Source organism: Festucalex cinctus, chromosome 1, assembly GCF_051991245.1.
Source record: "Festucalex cinctus isolate MCC-2025b chromosome 1, RoL_Fcin_1.0, whole genome shotgun sequence".
Classification (NCBI taxonomy): Eukaryota; Metazoa; Chordata; class Actinopteri; order Syngnathiformes; family Syngnathidae; genus Festucalex; species Festucalex cinctus.
In genome coordinates this window covers 18,882,665-18,902,940 of record NC_135411.1, presented here as the reverse complement: position 1 = coordinate 18,902,940, position 20,276 = coordinate 18,882,665, and the positions used below count along the sequence as shown (strand labels likewise).

Sequence of the window (20,276 nt, the reverse complement as noted above, 5' to 3'; positions counted from 1 at the left end):
GCCCTTGACATGATTGGCTAGGCCGGATGAATATCCAGTGTCACTTTCAAGCACTGCAACAGCACCCTCATCCCCACCGGTTCGACACGCTATCACGTCAAAGTGAAAAGGTAAGCAAATCTGTAATGTGTGCGAGTTAGCTCCTGATAAAAGGTACGTACTGTATTTGATTGCTCTGTGACGTAGTAGCCTTTTTTTTTTTTTTTTCCTTACTAGTGATTATGAAAGAACGGAAAAAGGCAGAATCAAACTTGACATGAAGCTAAGCCTGAAGGTGAGGCAGGCAAAAAAAAAAATGCCTGGCGGCCCGCCAGACTTATAAAGCACTGTTGGAAACCCTGCAGTATATAATTATTAAACACAATATCCTCTTGGTCTTGAAAATGACAAAATGTTTAAAAATGGCTGGCAGTGAACGAGTTAAGATACTTCTGAATGGTTTTAAATTAAATTTAAATAAAAAATATATATATATATAATATGCCTTCTTTAACATCCAAGGAAACTTACATCTGATAAATATTTAAATCTCCTATGATGAGCAATTCCAGGAATTTAACGAAGGACATTTTTTTTTTTTTTTTTTTTACAACATGAATAATTAATCAGAACAACTACAGATTGCACCGATGATGTAAAATGGCAGCTGAGGATGCGGTTTCGCAGGCTCTTCAGAATGCCTTTATTTTCAGCTATGATTAATCTTCACTGTTACGCGGCATAATAATACAGGAAACGACAAGGAGGCAGACAAGAGTGCTGATGTGCTGCTGACAGGAGTGACAATGCCGATAAACGCGCTTCTATCAATGCTTTGAGTTGTTGACGGGGGGGGGGTGAGTGAGTGGATGACCTGTTGCTATGCCCCATGGGAACCGAGGAAGTGGGTGGGTCGATAGCGACTAATTCTGACCACGGTGACACACAAGTGCTGTCAAGAGGAGTCAGATTGATCATTTTTCTTGGAAAAATCCCATCACGCTCGTCACAGTGGACACAAGCAGACGGCCGTCAGCCTGCAACGGCAGGGCTGCGTCATCTCCAGATGGCAGCCAGAACCACCTTTGCAGCCATGGCAACGTCGAGCATGAGGTCCTGCGGAGAATGCTGCACTACTGTCCTGTGGTGGGGGTGGGGCTCTTCACCGACCCTTGGGTGTCTTTTTAACTACATTTAATAGATGTTTATCTCCCGTTTATAACATCAGTCCCCGAATATTCATTTCATTTCAAGTCATTTTCTGAACTGATTTAATCTGACAACAGCTCCGTGTTCGTTGTTTTCAGTCCTAATAAATGTCGGGAAGATGGTGGATGCATAGCAGGTGTAGCCCAGCATAGGGCTGAACATTTAATTGATTTCAAATCAACATTACAAAGAAGTAGAATGCAATTATCTAATAGGGCTGTTTACAATTACACCAGTGGTGTCCAAACTACGGCCCGGGGGCCATTTGCGGCCCGCCGTCCATTTTTCAGTGGCCCGCGACATATGCTAAAAATGGCATTTGACTCAGTTCAAATAAAATAAACAAAACAAAAATGTTTGGAAATGGTCAAAGTACGAAGGGAGGGTATCGAAAAACAGGTGCCATTAAAGGTTATTTTAGTTGACTAAAACTAATGAAAAAACTCAAACTAAAATTCAAAAAACAATATTGCTACCGAAATAAAATAAAAACGAAAATGCTTTTCAAAAACGAAAACTAACTGAAATTACATTTCATGTTTACAAAACTAACTAAAACTAACTATAATTCTAGCAAACATGTCCTTTGTTGTAGTCTTTGGTAATTAATTTAATGCATGAGCCTTTGGGAATGATTTCAATGTGATTTTTAGTAGATTTATTTTGATATAAACCAGAATAATGACGTTTGAAAGTATGTCACACAGAAGTGACGTCATCTAGCAGCAGCCAATAGAAAAGCACCTTCAGATGACGTCGCTCCCATGGTGTTTTTTTTTTTAAATATTGCACACAATTAATACATATTTAAAAATAAATAAATAAATAAATAATACTAATATTGAAACTAACAAACTAAACTAATCATTTTTTTTAAAGAATTAAATAAAAACTAACAGAACCACCATGTAAACTAATAAAAACTAAATAAAATGAAAAATTCCAAAACTTACAAATAAATTGGTTTATATACTGTAGCATTTTTGTAAATATGCAAAAGCACTAATAAATTATTTGTACAATTTTTAGGACTAAAAACAATTTCTCTTCATGACATTATGTGGCCCTTGCGTCCTTATTTTCTGTATGTGGCCCTCAAATGAAAAAGTTTGGAGACCCCTGAATTATGCTCAAACTACTATTTTTAGAACAGCGCACTGTGTGTGGCCAGTTGATTTTCGGACAAGAAACACAGGCTGAGGGAGTGTATTCGTACGGGACAAAACTTGTGAACTGACTCGCTATTTCACCATAAATATACTTAAAGGGATCGTTCGGATTTTTTAACATGAATCTCAATTTGATCCTCACCTCCCGTGTGTGCGATCAGCACTGACTTACCCCTGACAGCGTTCTGTGACACGCGTTCTGGTCCGGCGTTGGACGAGAGGAAAATAGTCCAGCAAGCTGGCTGGGGTGTCGGAAATAAAGCCTTTTTCTTCTAAAAACTATTTTGTGTTCAAAAGCGTGATACATTTCCATCACAATACTCCTTTCCTGAAAAAAGTCAGACGCCATTACCGCCAGCCACTACTTTTCTGTTTATTCGTATCACTGCGCGTCGCCCTGTAGACGGCGAATTGACGCACTGCAGCCAGCTAGCTGATCCTTCCGCCTTCGCAAAGACAAACAACTTCTAACTTCTTACACCAGACCAGACTTTTGTGAATTTTGTGAAGGTGTCATAATGAACGATAAAATGATTGCAAGTCAAAGTGTTTAGTAAGTTACCAACTCAAACTGAAGTAGGCGAACTGTTTCATGTTATTGCAAGGTTCATTTCCCTCTATTTCGATGTAAGCGCAACCGATAAAACAAAAATATTTATGTAATAAATCTGATAGGGATAGGTGAATAGTAAATACAGATACCAGAAATTGGTACTGGGGCGTTATCCAGCCTTATTTCAAGGTGTCTGTACTTGTGGTTTTCATTAGTGTTGTTCCGATACCGATACTGGTATCGGCAGAGGTGCCGATACTGCATTAAAACAGTGGTATCGGTATCGGTGACTACTCACAAGTAACATGCCGATACCATTAATTCCAACGCTAATATAGGATTTTGGATGCAGCATTTTGTGTCTTGCTGGTGCACGACATTCACTGATATGTGACATGTTCACTGCATGCCGATCTAAGATAACCTATTGGCCCTTGAATGCTCTGAACCAATAGCAGGACAGCTTTTTCATGTTGAGGAAAAAAAAAAACTTAAGTATCGGTATGGTATCGGTATCGGCCGATACTGCAAAGCTGGGTATCAGTCTCGGGAGCCAAAAAACGGTATCGGAACAACACTAGTTTTCATAATCAAGAATTTGAAATTAGAAACTTGCCATTAATTTCATTAAATTTTAAGGAAAAATCTATATTGGGAGGTCTTTCTTTAAAATTATGTCTTGATTTTTGGGGGAAATCTTATGTATCAAAAGTACAAATGGTATTATCGGTGACTACTCAAGAGTTGAGTATTCGTACTGATATCGGTCTGAAGAAAAATAAAAAGTGGTATCAATCAGCCTAAAATCTGATACTATTTATGGAATAGAGATTAATTTATTGCTTGTGTTTGTTAAAAGACTACATGGGAAGAGGACCATGAAAAAAAAAAAATCACATATTCAATCGCAATTGCAAATTAAGGGGGGAAAACTTTGTACTTTGATTATTTTCACAAAATCATTCAGCCCTAGCCCAGCACATTGATTAAATCAAACTGAAATATATCAAGCAATTAATTGGAACAAAATATTTGATTCACATTTGCTTGCATGGCATGAATTCTTGCAGTGTTAAGTGCTAATTGAAGGCTGAAGTGCAGAGTGAGTCTGGCAGTTTTATGTATTATTGTTGCATAAAAGTACCCCGGTGAGTACACTAACTGGCCACTTCATTTTAAGATCCAACATTGTGAAGATAATACTGTAAAGATTGTAAAGACTGTAAAAATAATAATGCTGACTTTACATGCAGTTACAGTTGCATCGCTAAATTTAATGCCCCTAGAGTTATACAATTTGTAATTGAACCAAAAACAACCCTCTTCAGAGTACAAACAACTGTCAGGGGAGACATCAACACATTGCTGAGCTCTTCTCAACAAGCATCACGCTTCATCTTCACTTTTTTGTCGTTGCCGTTTTTGTGCAAAGCCAACATGCATTTCATGTGCCACCTGCAGACACTAATACTTGATTTGTTCCTTCTGAACTCCAAAATCCTCACAGGATGAGACATTTAGTAGGCGCGGAGTTTGATCGTGAAACGTACCAATGAGAAATTTAAACAAGTTCAATTAAAGGATGGCAGCTGATGGCCTGCAGCCATGGGATGATGTTGCGAGCGCTAGAAACTGTTTTTCCTGCCAGATGAAAAGCTGTAATCCCACTTTCTCAAATCTTCCTCTGGGACAATATCACACCTCCTCACTCCATTACTAGTCACACTTCCACAATATCTGAAATCACAATTAAGCAGCAATAGAGCCTTCGGGTAGGCCCGCAGGGATGAAGTTATCATTCGTGACAGTTGAGCCGTCAGACACTGAAATAAACTTCTGCTAGTCTCTCACTGCTTTTGAGTGATAGTAGTTTGTGTACTTTGCACACTTCAAAGATAACCCAGTGTAACAGCTGTATCAAAATGTGTGCTTTAAAAATAGATACACTAGCAATACGTGGCCGAGAGGACTATCTTGAAAAGTTCCTCTTCTGTGACAGAACACCTATAGGATTAGAGCGTACTTTTTCTATAGTAGAGTATAAATAAAACAACTCAAACGCTCTGACAGAGTGTCTGGCGCTGTTTTCCACATGGGATGCTGTTACAATGAGAATGTACAGTATTCTGTCAAAAGTTAAACCAATGGGGGAAAAAATAGATTGCTTAAAAAGTGTGATTATGGCGGGAAGACAGTACTTGTGGGAAAAGAACTCAAGAGTGTGGAAAAAAATGAAGTGCCATGAAGAAAATACAAGCATTTTTACTCATGGAAGCAGGAGTTCAAACGCTAAACTATATGAACGGATGTGGCGCATGTACAGCAATAATTCCCCACCACCACAGTGTCGTAAGGCTACCAACTACAACCAATTATTATTTTTTTGAGTGAGTGAGCGAGCGAGCAGCTCGGCGAGCAACAGTAGACAGCAACAACTCGCTGGAGCGGCTAACCAAAACAGCTAGCAAGAACTAGCTGGAACTGACAAGAGCGGCTAATGGGATAAGCTAGCAATAGCTAGCGAGTGTGTCCCACATGCGTAACCGGAAATACAGTGTACACTTTGCGGCACTCAAATGAAGTTACTTTTTCTTTTTCTTTTTAAAAGGTTTGAACTAGTTCAATTTTGGCTAATTTCATATGTTGACGTACGCCGCTGTGCCTTGTTTACATTCGCCACAGCTTCCAAAATGGTGGATGACGCCGTGATGCCTCGTCATCATCTTCATGTGTACGTTTTACGACGCTTAACGGCCCCAGCAGTTTTAAACATAATCTAAATGCACATTTATTGAAATAATTTGAATTTATGAACCACAGATTAAACATTTTAGAATAGTTAAGCAGGAACATGTGTCATAAATGAATGTAGTTGCGTAGCACTGATCAGGCGGTGTCGTAAAACTCAATCGATTCTGCGCATGCGCTTGTTTATCGTGCATGCGTGGAACCAATCGGGCAGCTGGAAGAGATGGGGTACTGACGGAGAGCAAAGCAGAGCAAGACAAGCAGCAGATTTATATAGCACTTTTTGGACACTCAAAGACGCTTAACAATAGATATATTATTCACACATATACACGTTCAAACTTTGGTAGCGGTAAACTACATACATAGCCACAGCTGCCCTGGGACAGACTGACCAACCAGAATGAATTATTAATTCACCACTAGATGGGACTAAATAATACACACTGTCCCTTTAAGGTCTTTAAACACACTTAAAATAATAAACACATACAAAAACATAATATATTGAGAGATAGTGAGAAGTTAACAATGTATAACACAAATATAATACACATACAGTATTAGTGTATCAAATCCTGTGTGCTTAAACAATTTCCCAAAATATCTCATAATATGCATCAATAATCATGCCCAAAGAAGTACATTATGAAATAAATCTACAGCCGCAGTTTAACTTGACTTGAATAATCTTCAGCAAAAACTAGGTTGAGCTTGAAATACTTCCTGTTTTCACTCATCTTTCAAATGTAGTCTCACAAAACATAAATTGTGTCGCCATCTAGGGGGCAACAGTTATATAATCTGTGACAACAAACCCGCAACGGAGGGGTGTTTACTGTACTACAAAAAGGGGCTAGATTTGTTGTAGGGCTGCACAATATATCGAAAAAATATCGATGTCGCGATGTTGGCCTATGCAATTTGCATATCGCAAAGACATGCATATTGACATTTGATGCTTTATCCTGAATTTGGCCAGTCAGATTGTCAGGTTTACCTGTTTGACATTTATTAAACATGACAAAAAAAGGAGAGAAGACACTCGGTTCGAGGAGAGGAACTGACTGATACAATTCACTACTGCACTCTGAAAAAAAAAAATCCCCTCCCCACCCTCTCTTTTTATTTGGTTTCCACGCACCTAGTTCCATGGGTGTTCCAACTCTAATAATGCAAAACAAAGTTGGAACACAGTGTACTTAACGAAAATGTACACTGCCATCCAATAGTTGAACATCATCGAGAGGTAATTACAATTAATTAAGAACACATTGAGTTGGATTATTTTTCAGCATGAAAAAAAATGTCATTCTTTCATTAGATAATAAACATGTAATTTCTTTAGATACATGTTAAATTTCGCAATATCGATATCGCTATATTCAGCAACTATATCGCATATTTTTCCAATATTGTGCAGCCCTAATTTGTTGTTAGTTGCTTACAAAAATGTAGCTAGAGGGGTTGATCGTCATGGCAACGCATCCTTCCCCAAAACAAAACGACTTGAACCGGAATGTGATCAATGGATGTTAATTGTGCATCAATGGATGTTAATTGCGCAGTTAATGCTTTACCCTTTGTGTTCTTTGACGACAGAATCTTAAAAGATATTTTATGAAGTCGCCTGAGAACCGTTTTAAATTGTCTACTTGACATTCTACCAGTGTGTTAGAAAAGATAGCAGATAAAATGCTTGATGAAATGTTTGTTTCAGTATAAACCACATCCCGATTGCATCCCTGCTATTTAAATGTCACCATGTTCCACCTTTCCACACACAACAATCAATCACATGCGGGTGTCTATTCGCAAGGAAGGGAAGTGAAAAGTGAAAAGAACTGCCGCTGAGAGCCCCCCCCACCAAATATGCCACTCAGCAGCCAAACACTGCAGCTCACACGCAGTGCACAGTTAATCAATGCTGCGACACAAAGACCCCCAAAAAACGGTTTAAAAACACGGAGCTGGAAAATGATGGTACGCCATTTTCATGTTCAATTTCAGCTCTCCAAATAACAACAACATCGACGAGAACAACAACAACCAAACTTTAACCACAGGATGCAATCTCAGCTTTTATGGGTCGGTGAGAGGGTTCAAGCAATTTCATGCTCTAGCACGACTCAATTTGGGGGGCAAAGGTGAGCTCAAGGTTAACGTGGCATTGCGAAACAGCGTGGGACCAGAAACAACACCGAGGTCAATTGTCGGGATTTCGTCGCAATGACGCGCCTCATTAAACAGGCAGGAAGCTAAAGAGCGGACGCGATGTTGACGGCCAGCTCCGGCTCGCTGCCAGACGGCAATAATGCGGAGACGTATCTGCACGTTGGCGGCCATTTTGGGGATACAATCAGCACAACAGCCGACGAGCCCAATCAAGAGCTCGTTTAGTGGCCTTGATGCAACCTGCTGGTGCCTCCTCAAGGGAATCAAAGCGACTCTGTTGAGATCCTTTTCTTAATTAAAGCAGGGAAAAGTGGCTACAAAAGATGTGGGGGCGTGACTACAAAGTGAGACTGCTACAGCAATGATCTGCAATATTACACAAAAGCAGGATGCTCACATAAAATCAAGTGTCATTTGCATCTTCAAGTTGGGCTTTAAAGGGATACTTGACTCACTGAGCCATTTTCAGCAGCGAAAAGTTCATATTTTGTCCGATATTAATTTGATAACGTCATTATTTTTCAAGTCCAATTAATACCTTTCAGAAACACATTTTTCCACTTGCTGCCAACTGACACTCATATTCAGAAATAGATAAGAGAATTGCTTGTTTCATTTCACACTTTCTGGATGTGCAGGAACTCCAGAGACCCAACTGGCAATTTTCTACAAGACGTCCCCTTGAACAGACGACATAATCACATCATTTCCCGTCAATCTTCCAGGAAGCATCATTCTACTATTGATGCTGCGACCAAACCATTGGAAAGTAGAACATTCTATTCTGAATGTGAATCACCGGTTATTCCACTATTTTGTCTCACTCTTGTTTCGACATGACAAGGCACAAAAAGTAACTGTGATGCTGTGCAGTTCTACATTACCTTCCATTTTCTATAGCGCTGGACTTTTGGGTGAGAAATGGAGTATGCATCGGATTGGTCACTGTCACGCCGCCACCGGCGTGACGGCCCATGCTTTTGTTTTTGTTATCCATGTTTCCTGTTTTACTTTGAAAACCCTAACTCTCCTCTCACCCCAGGTCACTTACCCTTCCTGCAGCTCACTGATTACCGGTCCACGCCCATGATCACCACCACCTGTTCCCAATCAACCCGGACATAAAAGCCACCTGATTCCTCCCCTCTGTGCCGAAGTGTCACACACATATCTCAGTGCATGGAAGCGTCCTCTCAGTCCTCGTACCACCGTCCTTGTTTGATGTCTAGCCTTGCCTTGTCTTGCGCCTTTAGTTTGCCCTGTTTTTCCTCCCTTGTGGAGCGCCTTTTGTTGTCCCTGTTTTTGAGTGCCCTTTTTTGTATCTCCCGTTTGGAGCTCTTTTTGTTCAGCCTTTTTTCCCTCCTTGCGAGGCGATTTGAGTTTCATTGGATTAAAGCTGCAGCCTTGTTGGCCAACTTACACTCTGCGTCTGAGTCCTACCTCCTCGCTTCGTGTCAGTACACTTCGGCCAGCATGGACCCAGCGGGAGTGTCCAAATTGGAGACCTGGCAGAGGCTTGAAGACATCGCCCGAGTCATTGCAGAGATAAAAGAGTTGATGGCTTTGGACCGTGGCGACTGGGGTGAAGGGTCGGACTGGCCTCAGAACCCCGAACCTCGTCTGCTGCAGCCTCTCGCCCCTGAACCTCGTCTGCTGCAGCCTCTCGCTCCTGAACCTCGTCTGCTGGAGCCTCTCGCTCCTGAACCTCGTCTGCTGGAGCCTCTCGCTCCTGAACCTCGTCTGCTGGAGCCTCTCGCTCCTGAACCTCGTCTGCTGGAGCCTCTCGCTCCTGAACCTCGTCTGCTGGAGCCTCTCGCTCCTGAACCTCGTCTGCTGGAGCCTCTCGCTCCTGAACCTCGTCTGCTGGAGCCTCTCGCTCCTGAACCTCGTCTGCTGGAGCCTCTCGCTCCTGAACCTCGTCTGCTGGAGCCTCTCGCTCCTGAACCTCGTCTGCTGGAGCCTCTCGCTCCTGAACCTCGTCTGCTGGAGCCTCTCGCTCCTGAACCTCGTCTGCTGGAGCCTCTCGCTCCTGAACCTCGTCTGCTGGAGCCTCTCGCTCCTGAACCTCGTCTGCTGGAGCCTCTCGCTCCTGAACCTCGTCTGCTGGAGCCTCTCGCTCCTGAACCTCGTCTGCTGGAGCCTCTCGCCCCTGAACCTCGTCTGCTGCAGCCTCTCGCCCCTGAACCTCGTCTGCTGCAGCCTCTCGCTCCGGAACCTCGTCTGCTGCCGCCGCAGCCCCCGGCCGCTTCGCCTGTGCCGCTGCCGCCGCAGCCCCCGGCCGCTTCGCCTGTGCCGCTGCCGCCGCAGCCCCCGGCCGCTTCGCCTGTGCCGCTGCCGCCGCAGCCCCCGGCCGCTTCGCCTGTGCCGCTGCCGCCGCAGCCCCCGGCCGCTTCGCCTGTGCCGCTGCCGCCGCAGCCCCCGGCCGCTTCGCCTGTGCCGCTGCCGCCGCAGCCCCCGGCCGCTTCGCCTGTGCCGCTGCCGCCGCAGCCCCCGGCCGCTTCGCCTGGGCCGCTGCCGCCGCAGCCCCCGGCCGCTTCGCCTGGGCCACTGCCGCCGCAGCCCCCGGCCGCTTCGCCTGGGTCGCTGCCGCCGCAGTCCCTGGCCGCTTCACCTGGGTCGCTGCCGCCGCAACCCCTGGCCGCTTCGCCTGGGCCGCTACTTCCTGTTCCTCGTCAGGCGGCGCATGGATTGCGGTCGCCACCTCCTGTTCCTCGTCCGGCGGCGCATGGAATGCGGCCGCCACCTCTCGTTCCTCGTCAGGCGGCGCATGGATTGCGGCCGCCACCTCCTGTTCCTCGTCAGGCGGCGCATGGATTGCGGCCGCCACCTCCTGTTCCTCGTCAGGCGGCGCATGGATTGCGGCCGCCACCTCCGGTTCCTCGACCGGCGGCGCCCAGCCAGCGGCCGCCTCCTCTTGCACCAGTTCCGGCGGCGCCCGGCCAGCGGCCGCCATCGCCTGCACCAGTTCCGGCGGCGCCCGGCCAGCGGCCGCCTCCTGCTCCTCATCTGGCAGCGAACACCCCGCCGCCACCTCTGCTCCTTGTCGGGCGTCGAGGACGCCCTCCTGACTGGCCCCGCTGGGACTCTCTTGTCGGGCGTCGAGGACGCCCTCCTGAACTGCTTTTTGTCTGGGACGGATGGGTGGGCCGTGTTCCCACCTCCGTGCCCCCTTCCGCCCGCCCTTGTTTTTTGGACTTTTTGATATTGAAGGGCCGTCAGGAGCCGGCCCTTGAGGGGGGGGTACTGTCACACCGCCACCGGCGTGACGGCCCATGCTTTTGTTTTTGTTATCCATGTTTCCTGTTTTACTTTGAAAACCCTAACTCTCCTCTCACCCCAGGTCACTTACCCTTCCTGCAGCTCACTGATTACCGGTCCATGCCCATGATCACCACCACCACCTGTTCCCAATCAACCCGGACATAAAAGCCACCTGATTCCTCCCCTCTGTGCCGAAGTGTCACACACATATCTCAGTGCATGGAAGCGTCCTCTCAGTCCTCGTACCACCGTCCTTGTTTGATGTCTAGCCTTGCCTTGTCTTGCGCCTTTAGTTTGCCCTGTTTTTCCTCCCTTGTGGAGCGCCTTTTGTTGTCCCTGTTTTTGAGTGCCCTTTTTTGTATCTCCCGTTTGGAGCTCTTTTTGTTCAGCCTTTTTTCCCTCCTTGCGAGGCGATTTGAGTTTCATTGGATTAAAGCTGCAGCCTTGTTGGCCAACTTACACTCTGCGTCTGAGTCCTACCTCCTCGCTTCGTGTCAGTCACCAGCCAATGGCACATGTACAAAAATAGACGTTAACGCCAATGGACGTTAAGATAGAAGTCAACCCCAACATTTTCTTTACAATATATTCTATGCAGCCACATTAGTCTAAATCAGGGGTGTCAAACTCATGTTAGCTCAGGGGCCACATGGAGAAAAATATATTACCAAGTGGGCCGTGTCGGTAAAATAACGGTATATGACTTAAAAACAATTACCGTCATTTATACGCTATTTGTGCGCCAGCCCTAAAATACGGAGCTCAACTGTAATCATGTTGTTCTGAAAAATAACACAAATGCAAATGGAACGCGGCAACACTTTGCCAGTATACATTCCGGACGTATTAAATTGACCCGTTTGGAATATATATTGTACCCAGAATGCATTGTGTGGCGCAGTTAATGACGTTATAAGGACGCTAATCCTTGTCATATCTATTTGTGTTACCAGTAGGGATGTAACGATAAGCACAATTTCGTGATATCGTGATATTAAAACTGCCACAATATCGTCGGCGTCATGTTCACAATATTTAAAAGCAGCACATCTGTAAAAAAAAAATAAAAAAGTCTGGTTGATTTCCATTTGTGCAGTTCTAGCACCCTCTGGTGGCTAGTTTTTTAACGCATTCACTCCCAAAAACGTATTTATACGTTTGTTAGGTTTTTGTATGCTAGAGTTTTTGTATGAAGGCTTTGATGCAGTTTCTGACCTGAAGCGGGTGGTTAAAGCGATGGTACTTATTACAATAAGAAAAAAAAAACGGCCAGCAGGTGGCAGCAAAGTATAAGAGATCAACCAGGTCCATGTTGCAACAAGCTCTTTTTCCCCAGTATTTTCAACAGGTTTGTGAATAATGATGAAACTTAGCTAATTGTAATGCTAATTGCTACAAAACATAAAAACAGATAAAAAAATATACGGTACTTTTTTTTTTTTTTTCCCCTGATGAAAGAAGAGACACTTTTTTTTTTTTTTGGTAGGTTCCATGTTTTGATAGCAATAGAACATGAAAATGGCTGGGAGTGAATGAGTTAAGTGCAATTTAATTTTCATTAGGGATGTTTTAGCCCTTCTATGTTTAAAATCTACGTTAGTTGTCAGATAATGGGGAATGTAATATGCCCCTGAAGCAAGCCATTATGCGGAGGAACTCAATGTGTGCGTGCATTAAGAACATAACATAATAATAATAGCATAATAATAATAAAACATAATAATAATAACATAACATTGATGTAATGTACAAAAACACAATATTGTGCTTTTTTTATTTTTTATTTTTTTAGTATGAGCTCATTCATTTTACAATATTGTGACCTCCCCACAATATCGTGACAATTATTGTATCGTGATTAAACCCTTTTGACACCCCTGGTCTAAATGATTAATATTGTTGATTGTGGAATATGAGTTGAGCAGCCAAATCTGCCTGTTTTTACCCATCTCAAGGGGCAGCCATGTTTCCAATCGCAGCTCAGATTTAAAAAACAGCTGGGCCGTGATTGGTCGTTAGCTGCGCCTTGGGCAAGCTGTGATGTCATTTCCAGTCCATAGCAAGTGGCAAAATGGCCGCCATTGAGAAGGATAAAAACAGGTAGGTTTTGATGCTTAAGTCATATTTCACAAACCCAATCAAAATGTTGTTTGTTTAGACTGTAGTGGTGGAGAATACAACATATTATTGAAGAGAAATTGCTGGGGTTGACTTTATCTTTATTGAACACAATATAGATGTTTCTGTAATGTGGGGGAAAACCCACTTGGGATTCAAACCAGGATTTCCTGACTGTGAGGCAGCCATGTTAACCACTACTTCACTTGATTATTCCAGTTTTAAAATATTCTTGTTTCTTGACAGAATGAATCTTGACAGTGAGTTTTTGGCCTGGTACAAGGAAGCAAGATGAGTTAAATGCATTTATCTAGATTGCCAGTATTATGCATAACATTATGGTTCCAATGTTAAATAGCATTTTTATGCACTTATTTTGAGACCTAGCAACAGTTTGACATTAGCGCTACCGACTCCTACACATGACTTACTATAAGCGGGACCGCAATGACCCTGTCATGTCGTGGCCATCAGTCTGCAAGCACTTTGGTCACTAGCTTTAACTTTAACTCAGCCAGAGTCAACATTTTTTAAAAAATAAATAAACAAATCCAAGCTTGTGCACAGCTTTTGTTTCACAGCTGTACCTAATGAAATGACATTTGAATACAACCACTCCCTTGCGAATGTACTGACACTTTTGGAACCATTGCAGGGTCCATTTATCTAATCTTGTGGGTCACAAATAGAGATTTATAACCCTGCACTGCCGCTTCTCTTTTAACAGGCCACTTGTAACAAATGAATGAGTCATCTCTCAACACATGCAGGTCAGTGTGACTGCGTTTGCACATTGTTGCAAATTAATCAAATCATGCCACCAAACGCATTAACTATGCAAAGCTGCCAAACGAGGGACCCTTTGTTGTCTTCAAACAGAAATAGTTAACACTAACATTGTTCTTATTGCACCAAATTCAAGTTGTGACTTGTCTTCGGGGTATTAAATTTGACCACGACACCATCTGATGCCTGTGGGCTATAGATGACAATCTAAAAACAAATAAGACCTCAGAGGAGCTCTCATACGCTCCAAAATATTTAATCAACAAATTCATATCTATCCTGTTGTCATTCACACATGTGAATAATTTACAGTCTTGTGACAAAACTAAGGATGGGCGTGGACTAATACAGGCCTTATTTGAAGGGATCATTAGACATGGGCCAACTACTGGATTGATCATTTATCTTTTTATTTTTTTAAGTCAAGTTTTCAAAAACTGCTAATACAGGTCATCACCGGTTATAACCTCTTCTTTTCTTTTTTTGAGGGACGTCCAAGCAGGGCACAATATGAAGCTTGCTAGTTAGCCCCAAGGACAACATGAGTAGCCCACGAGTCTGTTCTAAAAATTGCTCACCAGTGATGTGACACTGTGACACAGAAGAATGTTAAACATTTATTTATTTAAACTGAACATTATTCACGTTCCTTAAAGTACTAAATTGTCTATATTTTTCTTTAAAATTAATTAGATTCTGTTAAATGAAAAACATGTTCTATAATATTTTTGAAAAGGCCAGTTAAGAGCTGAAGTTTTAATATGGTGTTACCACTACATTTTTGTTCAATGTTATCATCATTATCGTCTGTCAGAATCTAATACCGGCCCAAGTCTAGAACAAGGTACCGTATTTTCACGACTATAAAGCGCATCTAAAAGCCTTCAATTGTTTTCTAAGCTGACCATGCGCCTTATAATCCAGTGCGCCTTATATATGGATCAATATTGAGCCGCAACAGGTCTCGCTGTCAAGACGCTATCGACGACCCTGCATGATCGGTGACGCGCATGCACAGAAGATCCCGCCATCTTGGATCGCCAGCTAATACTTTACCTCAGAGAAAACAATAAAACAGCTGTTTATTCATTTTGGGAGTGAATGGAGTTGTCAGAAAGCAGGTTTTTAATCTATTAATAAAGTTTGACTGACCTATCTGACTGTTTTGTTGACATTCCCTTTAGCGCAGCACCATCTAATGGATGCATAACGTAACCCCAGCATCTACTGTAGCGCCTTATATATGGAAAAAGTTTGAAAATATGTCATTCATTGAAAGTGCGCCTTATAATGAGGTGCGCCTTATAGTGCGGAAAATACGGTACTTGTGGAGGCTGCCAATACTACCTAACGATACTAAAGCCAACAAAATCTGACATTTGACACATCAGCGAATCTTCATCTGCATCAGAAAGAAAGGTCTTGTTCAAAGTTTTTTGTTACGTCTCAAATGAAATTTTATGTATCAAAAGTACAAATGTATCGGTACTCTGTATCGTACTGGTATCGGTCTGAAATGAAGCGAAAGCATCCCTAGTGAAGACCCACACAAGCATAAACAAGACTATTCGGACTCCCAGAGCCCAGATTCAAACCTAGAACTTTTGACTGTCAGGCAGATGCGCTAACCCCTAAATAAGAACGCACATTGCTAACATTAGCTTACCTGTCATGTAGCATTTAGCTGATAAACACCCGCATCTTTCCCAGAGAAAGGGTACAATATTTTACACATTTGTTCCAAATTATTTTTTTATTTTTTATTTTTTAACTGAAATGACCCCTACTAAAGGTGACCAGTACCCAAAACTCATCACACCCATCAACATCTGAAACCGGCACTGTCACTCAAAAGTCGTGAAAAATGACAACTTCGACCATAATAGCAACAATAAACCCCGCATTAAGAGTGTGGAGTAACCCAAATCAAAATCTTACATCCTCGTCGTCCCGCGTGCATTTCTTGCGGCACTGGACGTGCAGCCTCGCATCCAGCTGGGGGTGGAGGGTCTTGCTCTCCTCGTCCGCCACCTGGGCGCCGAGCAGGCGGCTGGCCTCGGGGGGCTGCGGGAAGGAATTGGCCGTGTTGATCTTGCCGGAGAATCTCTGGTACAACGAAGCCATGTTACGGGGCCAGACTCGAGTCTGGACCTCTCGGGGTAAAAAAAAAAGCGCGCTTGATGTGCGTAATATTGCCGCGGATGGTCTCTTCAGCTTTTGTCCGATGGGCTGCGCGTCCTCCTCTGCATGCACACCACGTTGGTTGTCTCCCCTCCTCTCCCCCCACGTCCACGATGTCACCAGCGGCAGCTCGGGAGGGAGGCGGAGGCGCCCGCTTTGCTGTCACATAAACGATTTTTCCGCCGCACAATGCGCGTGGTCATAATAACGAGGGGCGGCTTCGATCTGCGTGTGTGACGATGTCGTCCTCACGCGTTGGAGCCGGTGAAGGACGCGAAGATTCCGCCTGTCTCACACGCGCTCTGCATGTGAAGTGGTCTGCAATCGAGCAGCAACCACGCCGAGATTCTCTTTACGCACAGGACGTTATCTCAAATCACCCTCGCGTCAAAGATCATTGACGGTATTTTTTTTTTTTTATCTCATTCACTGCCAGTCATTATAGAAAATTTTTACATTTCCAATACTCACGTGATATTACATTCAATAATTATATATAAACCGAATCTACCAAATGACAGAATAGACTGCCTACTTTTTGCCCCGTCCCGTTCTTTTATAATTGACAGCAGAAAAATGTAGGTTTGCCAAAATACAGCCATTTCTCCCATGGACTCTGAAACTGTGTTTATTTCCTATAAAATGGGGCTATGATGTCATCTACCGGTGGTTGGGCATCAGTAAAGTTGTTTCCAAGTTTGATATTTACAGTGGAACATGCTCAGATTCGCCCCCATTTAGCACCGCTCTAAAAAATACAATTGACAAGTATACTTGTCAAAGGCAGTGAATGAGTTATTTATTTTTGCTTTACGGGTATGCTTGTGTGACTGTGCGTGTTTGTTTTTAGAGGTGGAATTGTCGCACAACTCTTTGGTTTTATGGTCCCAGAACGGAGCATGAGTGCCTCTCTGTGGCACTCTGCTTTAAGGCAGAATGTACAATGTCAACAGTCAGTTATTCTTGTGGTTGCAGTTGGGAGTAGAACTGCATTCATTGTGTCATACAGAAATGTGTTTCCAATGTTTTCTACTTTAGAGCTCAACTAGGCTGTAGGATCACCTGGAGTTGTTTATTTGAGTTTATTTTCCGTTTTGCCCCAACACGGCAGAGGAGCATTTGCATACAAGTGAAGGGGCGAGCTGGGTGCAGTACAGAAGGTCTTCTAACTAACATGGCAGCTGCTGTCCCACGTACACTAAACAGCAGCCGCCTCGTAATCGTAAACATAAAATTGTTGACAGTTGCCGGAACAAGGCGCTCAAAAACAAACCTTGGTTAATGGGCCACAATTCTCAAGACAAAAGGCATAAAAGGTAGAAAAAAAAGGCAAAGACAACAGAATATCAGTCTTAAAGGGTTTATAAGAAAAACAAAGAAAAAAAAACGCATCACACGTAGATTCATTTTTGGTGAATTTCCATAACACTTTTAACCAACGTTTATTATTGTAACTGAAGTTAGGAAGTTAGCATTCCCTATTTCCTAAAGTATTAGCCATATACATTAGGGCTGGGAATCTTTGACTGTCTCACGATTCGATTCGATTACGATTTTTGGGTCTACGATTCGATTCAGAATCAATTTTCGATTCAAACGATTTTCAATTCAAAATTATGTGGATGACAAATGATTTCTGCTTCAATTTACAGATATGCACAACATTGTCATGATCGACTCCAGTCTGCATTGCAAGACAAAATGACAAAACATTAAAGTGTCTTTTTTTGTTTTGTTTAAACATTTATTAATTTTGTATTGTAAGTGCCTTTTTCCACAAAAACAGCATGTGGGCTACAACTGCCTTTCCCCCTTCTTCTTCATTTGTAATTTAAATAAAATCGATTTTTGGATATTAAATATAGATTCGATTCGATTAATAAATGAGAATCTGACTTTTTTTATGAATCGATTTTTTGGCACGCCCCTAATTTACACAACTAAATCTATCTATCTATTAGGGGTGTGAATTGCCTAGTACCTGACGATTCGATTCGTATCACGATTCACAGGTCACGATTCGATTCGATACCGATTAATCCCGATACGAATTTATAAGTCGATTGTTGCGATTTTTTTTCATTCAAATTTAGAAAATACTAATCAGTAAGCTTGTAGAGTGTAAGATTTATATGAAAATGTATTATTTATTTATCTGAAACTTCAGTCTTATAGAGGTTGTAATCTGTTTCATGTTTGAACAGCATTAAAATAAAATATTAAGGCTTCATGTTCCGTTCATATAACATTCTTCCATGCTCAAGGTTTGAATCCTAACCCGAAGTCAGACGTTTTGTTGAATATTTTTCCATTAAAAATGGAAGTTTAAAAATCGATTCACACACACACAAAAAAAAAAAAAAAAAAAAAAGGGAATGATGATAAGACGCTGAATCGGTAAGACTACCGAATGAACAATTCTGAGCTCTTAAAAAATAAAAATAAAAAAAATTAAAAAAAATAATTATTGAATCGATTCGAGAATCGCGCGATGTAGTATCGCGATACATCTCCGAATCGATTTTTTTTTAACACCCCTACTATCTATCTATCGCTGTGTAACTGTTACATAACTGGGATCAATTTACATACAACCACACACACACCAAATTTCTCCGCCCATGATAATCAGCTGGGCTGAGTGAAGATCCAGAGGCACTTTCAAGCGGTGTCTACTGTCTGACGTCGGACTTGCGACCACCTTGCTATCCTGCCAAAGCCAAATGGTATGCAGAGCTGCAGAGTGTTTTCTGGATGCATGGATTTTCATCAGCTAATAGCGGTACTTCACTATTTATTTATTTTTTGTCAATTTGAGAGTTTGGAAGTATGTGTTGGTGTTGCGCATGCACTTGCCGGCGAGATAATGGGAGGCAGCCCGCGGAGAAACTGAAGTCGGCTAGCTCAGACTCTACCAGAGTCACACAGATCTAAGACTCAAATTCTGAACGCAATTCTGAAAGTTACAGTACATATTTTGTAGTTTGCATAGATACGGCTCCTACAGATTGCGATTTCAATTTCTCCTTGCTCATCCCTTCTTTCACCCACCAAGATCTCCACCTGTACAAGCACTCGAAACTGTAAGCAATGTTTTGTCAGCACTAACTGCATCTCAGGTTTATCGAGCTGATCCCTTGCTCCCTGAACATCTGCACTTTTCCATCTCGCGTCTCACAGCTCAAGTTATTTGGAGTCCACAAAGTGAACGGATCTTACACACTCCATTGCAGATGATTTTACGGCTCGCAGAGCAGCTCCGATCCCAACCAGGAATTTGACTTCAAATCTGTCCCGACTGCCAAGCACATGTTCGAGCCATCGCTACACATTTGTGGAAAATGGGTCATCTTCACAATGGGGGTACCGTTTCAAAGCTGGGACGAGTACTGTAATGTGTCTCAGGACCTCCTCTTCAATCACGCTGCTCAAATTTCCCATTTAGTGCGATAAGGCTCCTTTGGAAATTGCAAAGTGTAGTCAAGGTGACTGGCTGCATCAGCAGAAATGAACATACTCTGAAATAAAAAGTGAATTTCTGATTTAGTATCGTGAGCCAAGTTTTTCATTTGCATATTTACAGCAGAGAACCGTTTTCCAGATATGTATTCTAATTATGACTTTTCTACAGACCGGTGCTAGCATAGCTTTGAGGCTACGTTGCAAAGTACATTTTTGTTATGTTTCCGCCAGAGCAACTCAGTTGAGGGCCCCATGTAATTCATTTGCCTGTGTGTTATTTGGGGCCTGGGTTATGTTTGGGTCATGACCGTGAGGTCAAGTATCTGTTTTGTACTGATGTAACCAGCATCTGGTTTCAACTGGTAAGATGCTATGTGATGTCAGGAATCTTTAATCTCTTTATCTGGTCAACAGCCAATCAGATAATTCCATGTCAGTCCTGTTAACCACATGTCTAGCCACAACCAATCAGATGGATTTGCTGTCTATATAAGCCTTCTGAGAAGTGTGTTTTGTCGGATTATTCCTCTGTCCAGCTGGCCACCTGCTCCTCTTTTCCTCGATGCCTTGTTGTTGTTTCTGGTTAAGTCACGTTAGTTCCTAGGGGTGTGAATTGCCTAGTACCTGACGATTCG

At 42.8% G+C, this 20,276-nt stretch overlaps 1 protein-coding gene across 3 annotated transcripts in view; it reads right to left on the bottom strand.

Moving 5' to 3' along the window:
• The window catches only part of dpp6b (dipeptidyl-peptidase 6b), a 130,355-nt gene that overhangs the window by 83,579 nt on the left and 26,500 nt on the right, over positions 1–20,276 (bottom strand). The window contains exon 1 of one of the 3 annotated variants that reach the window (XM_077520600.1): positions 15,937–16,693. The exons of the other annotated variants lie outside the window; for them this stretch is intronic. Within the exon in view, the coding sequence (XP_077376726.1) occupies positions 15,937–16,122 (186 nt within the window). The 5' untranslated portion in view covers positions 16,123–16,693. Of the gene's footprint in view, positions 1–15,936; positions 16,694–20,276 lie in introns of those variants that run through there. 3 annotated transcript variants of the gene reach the window in all.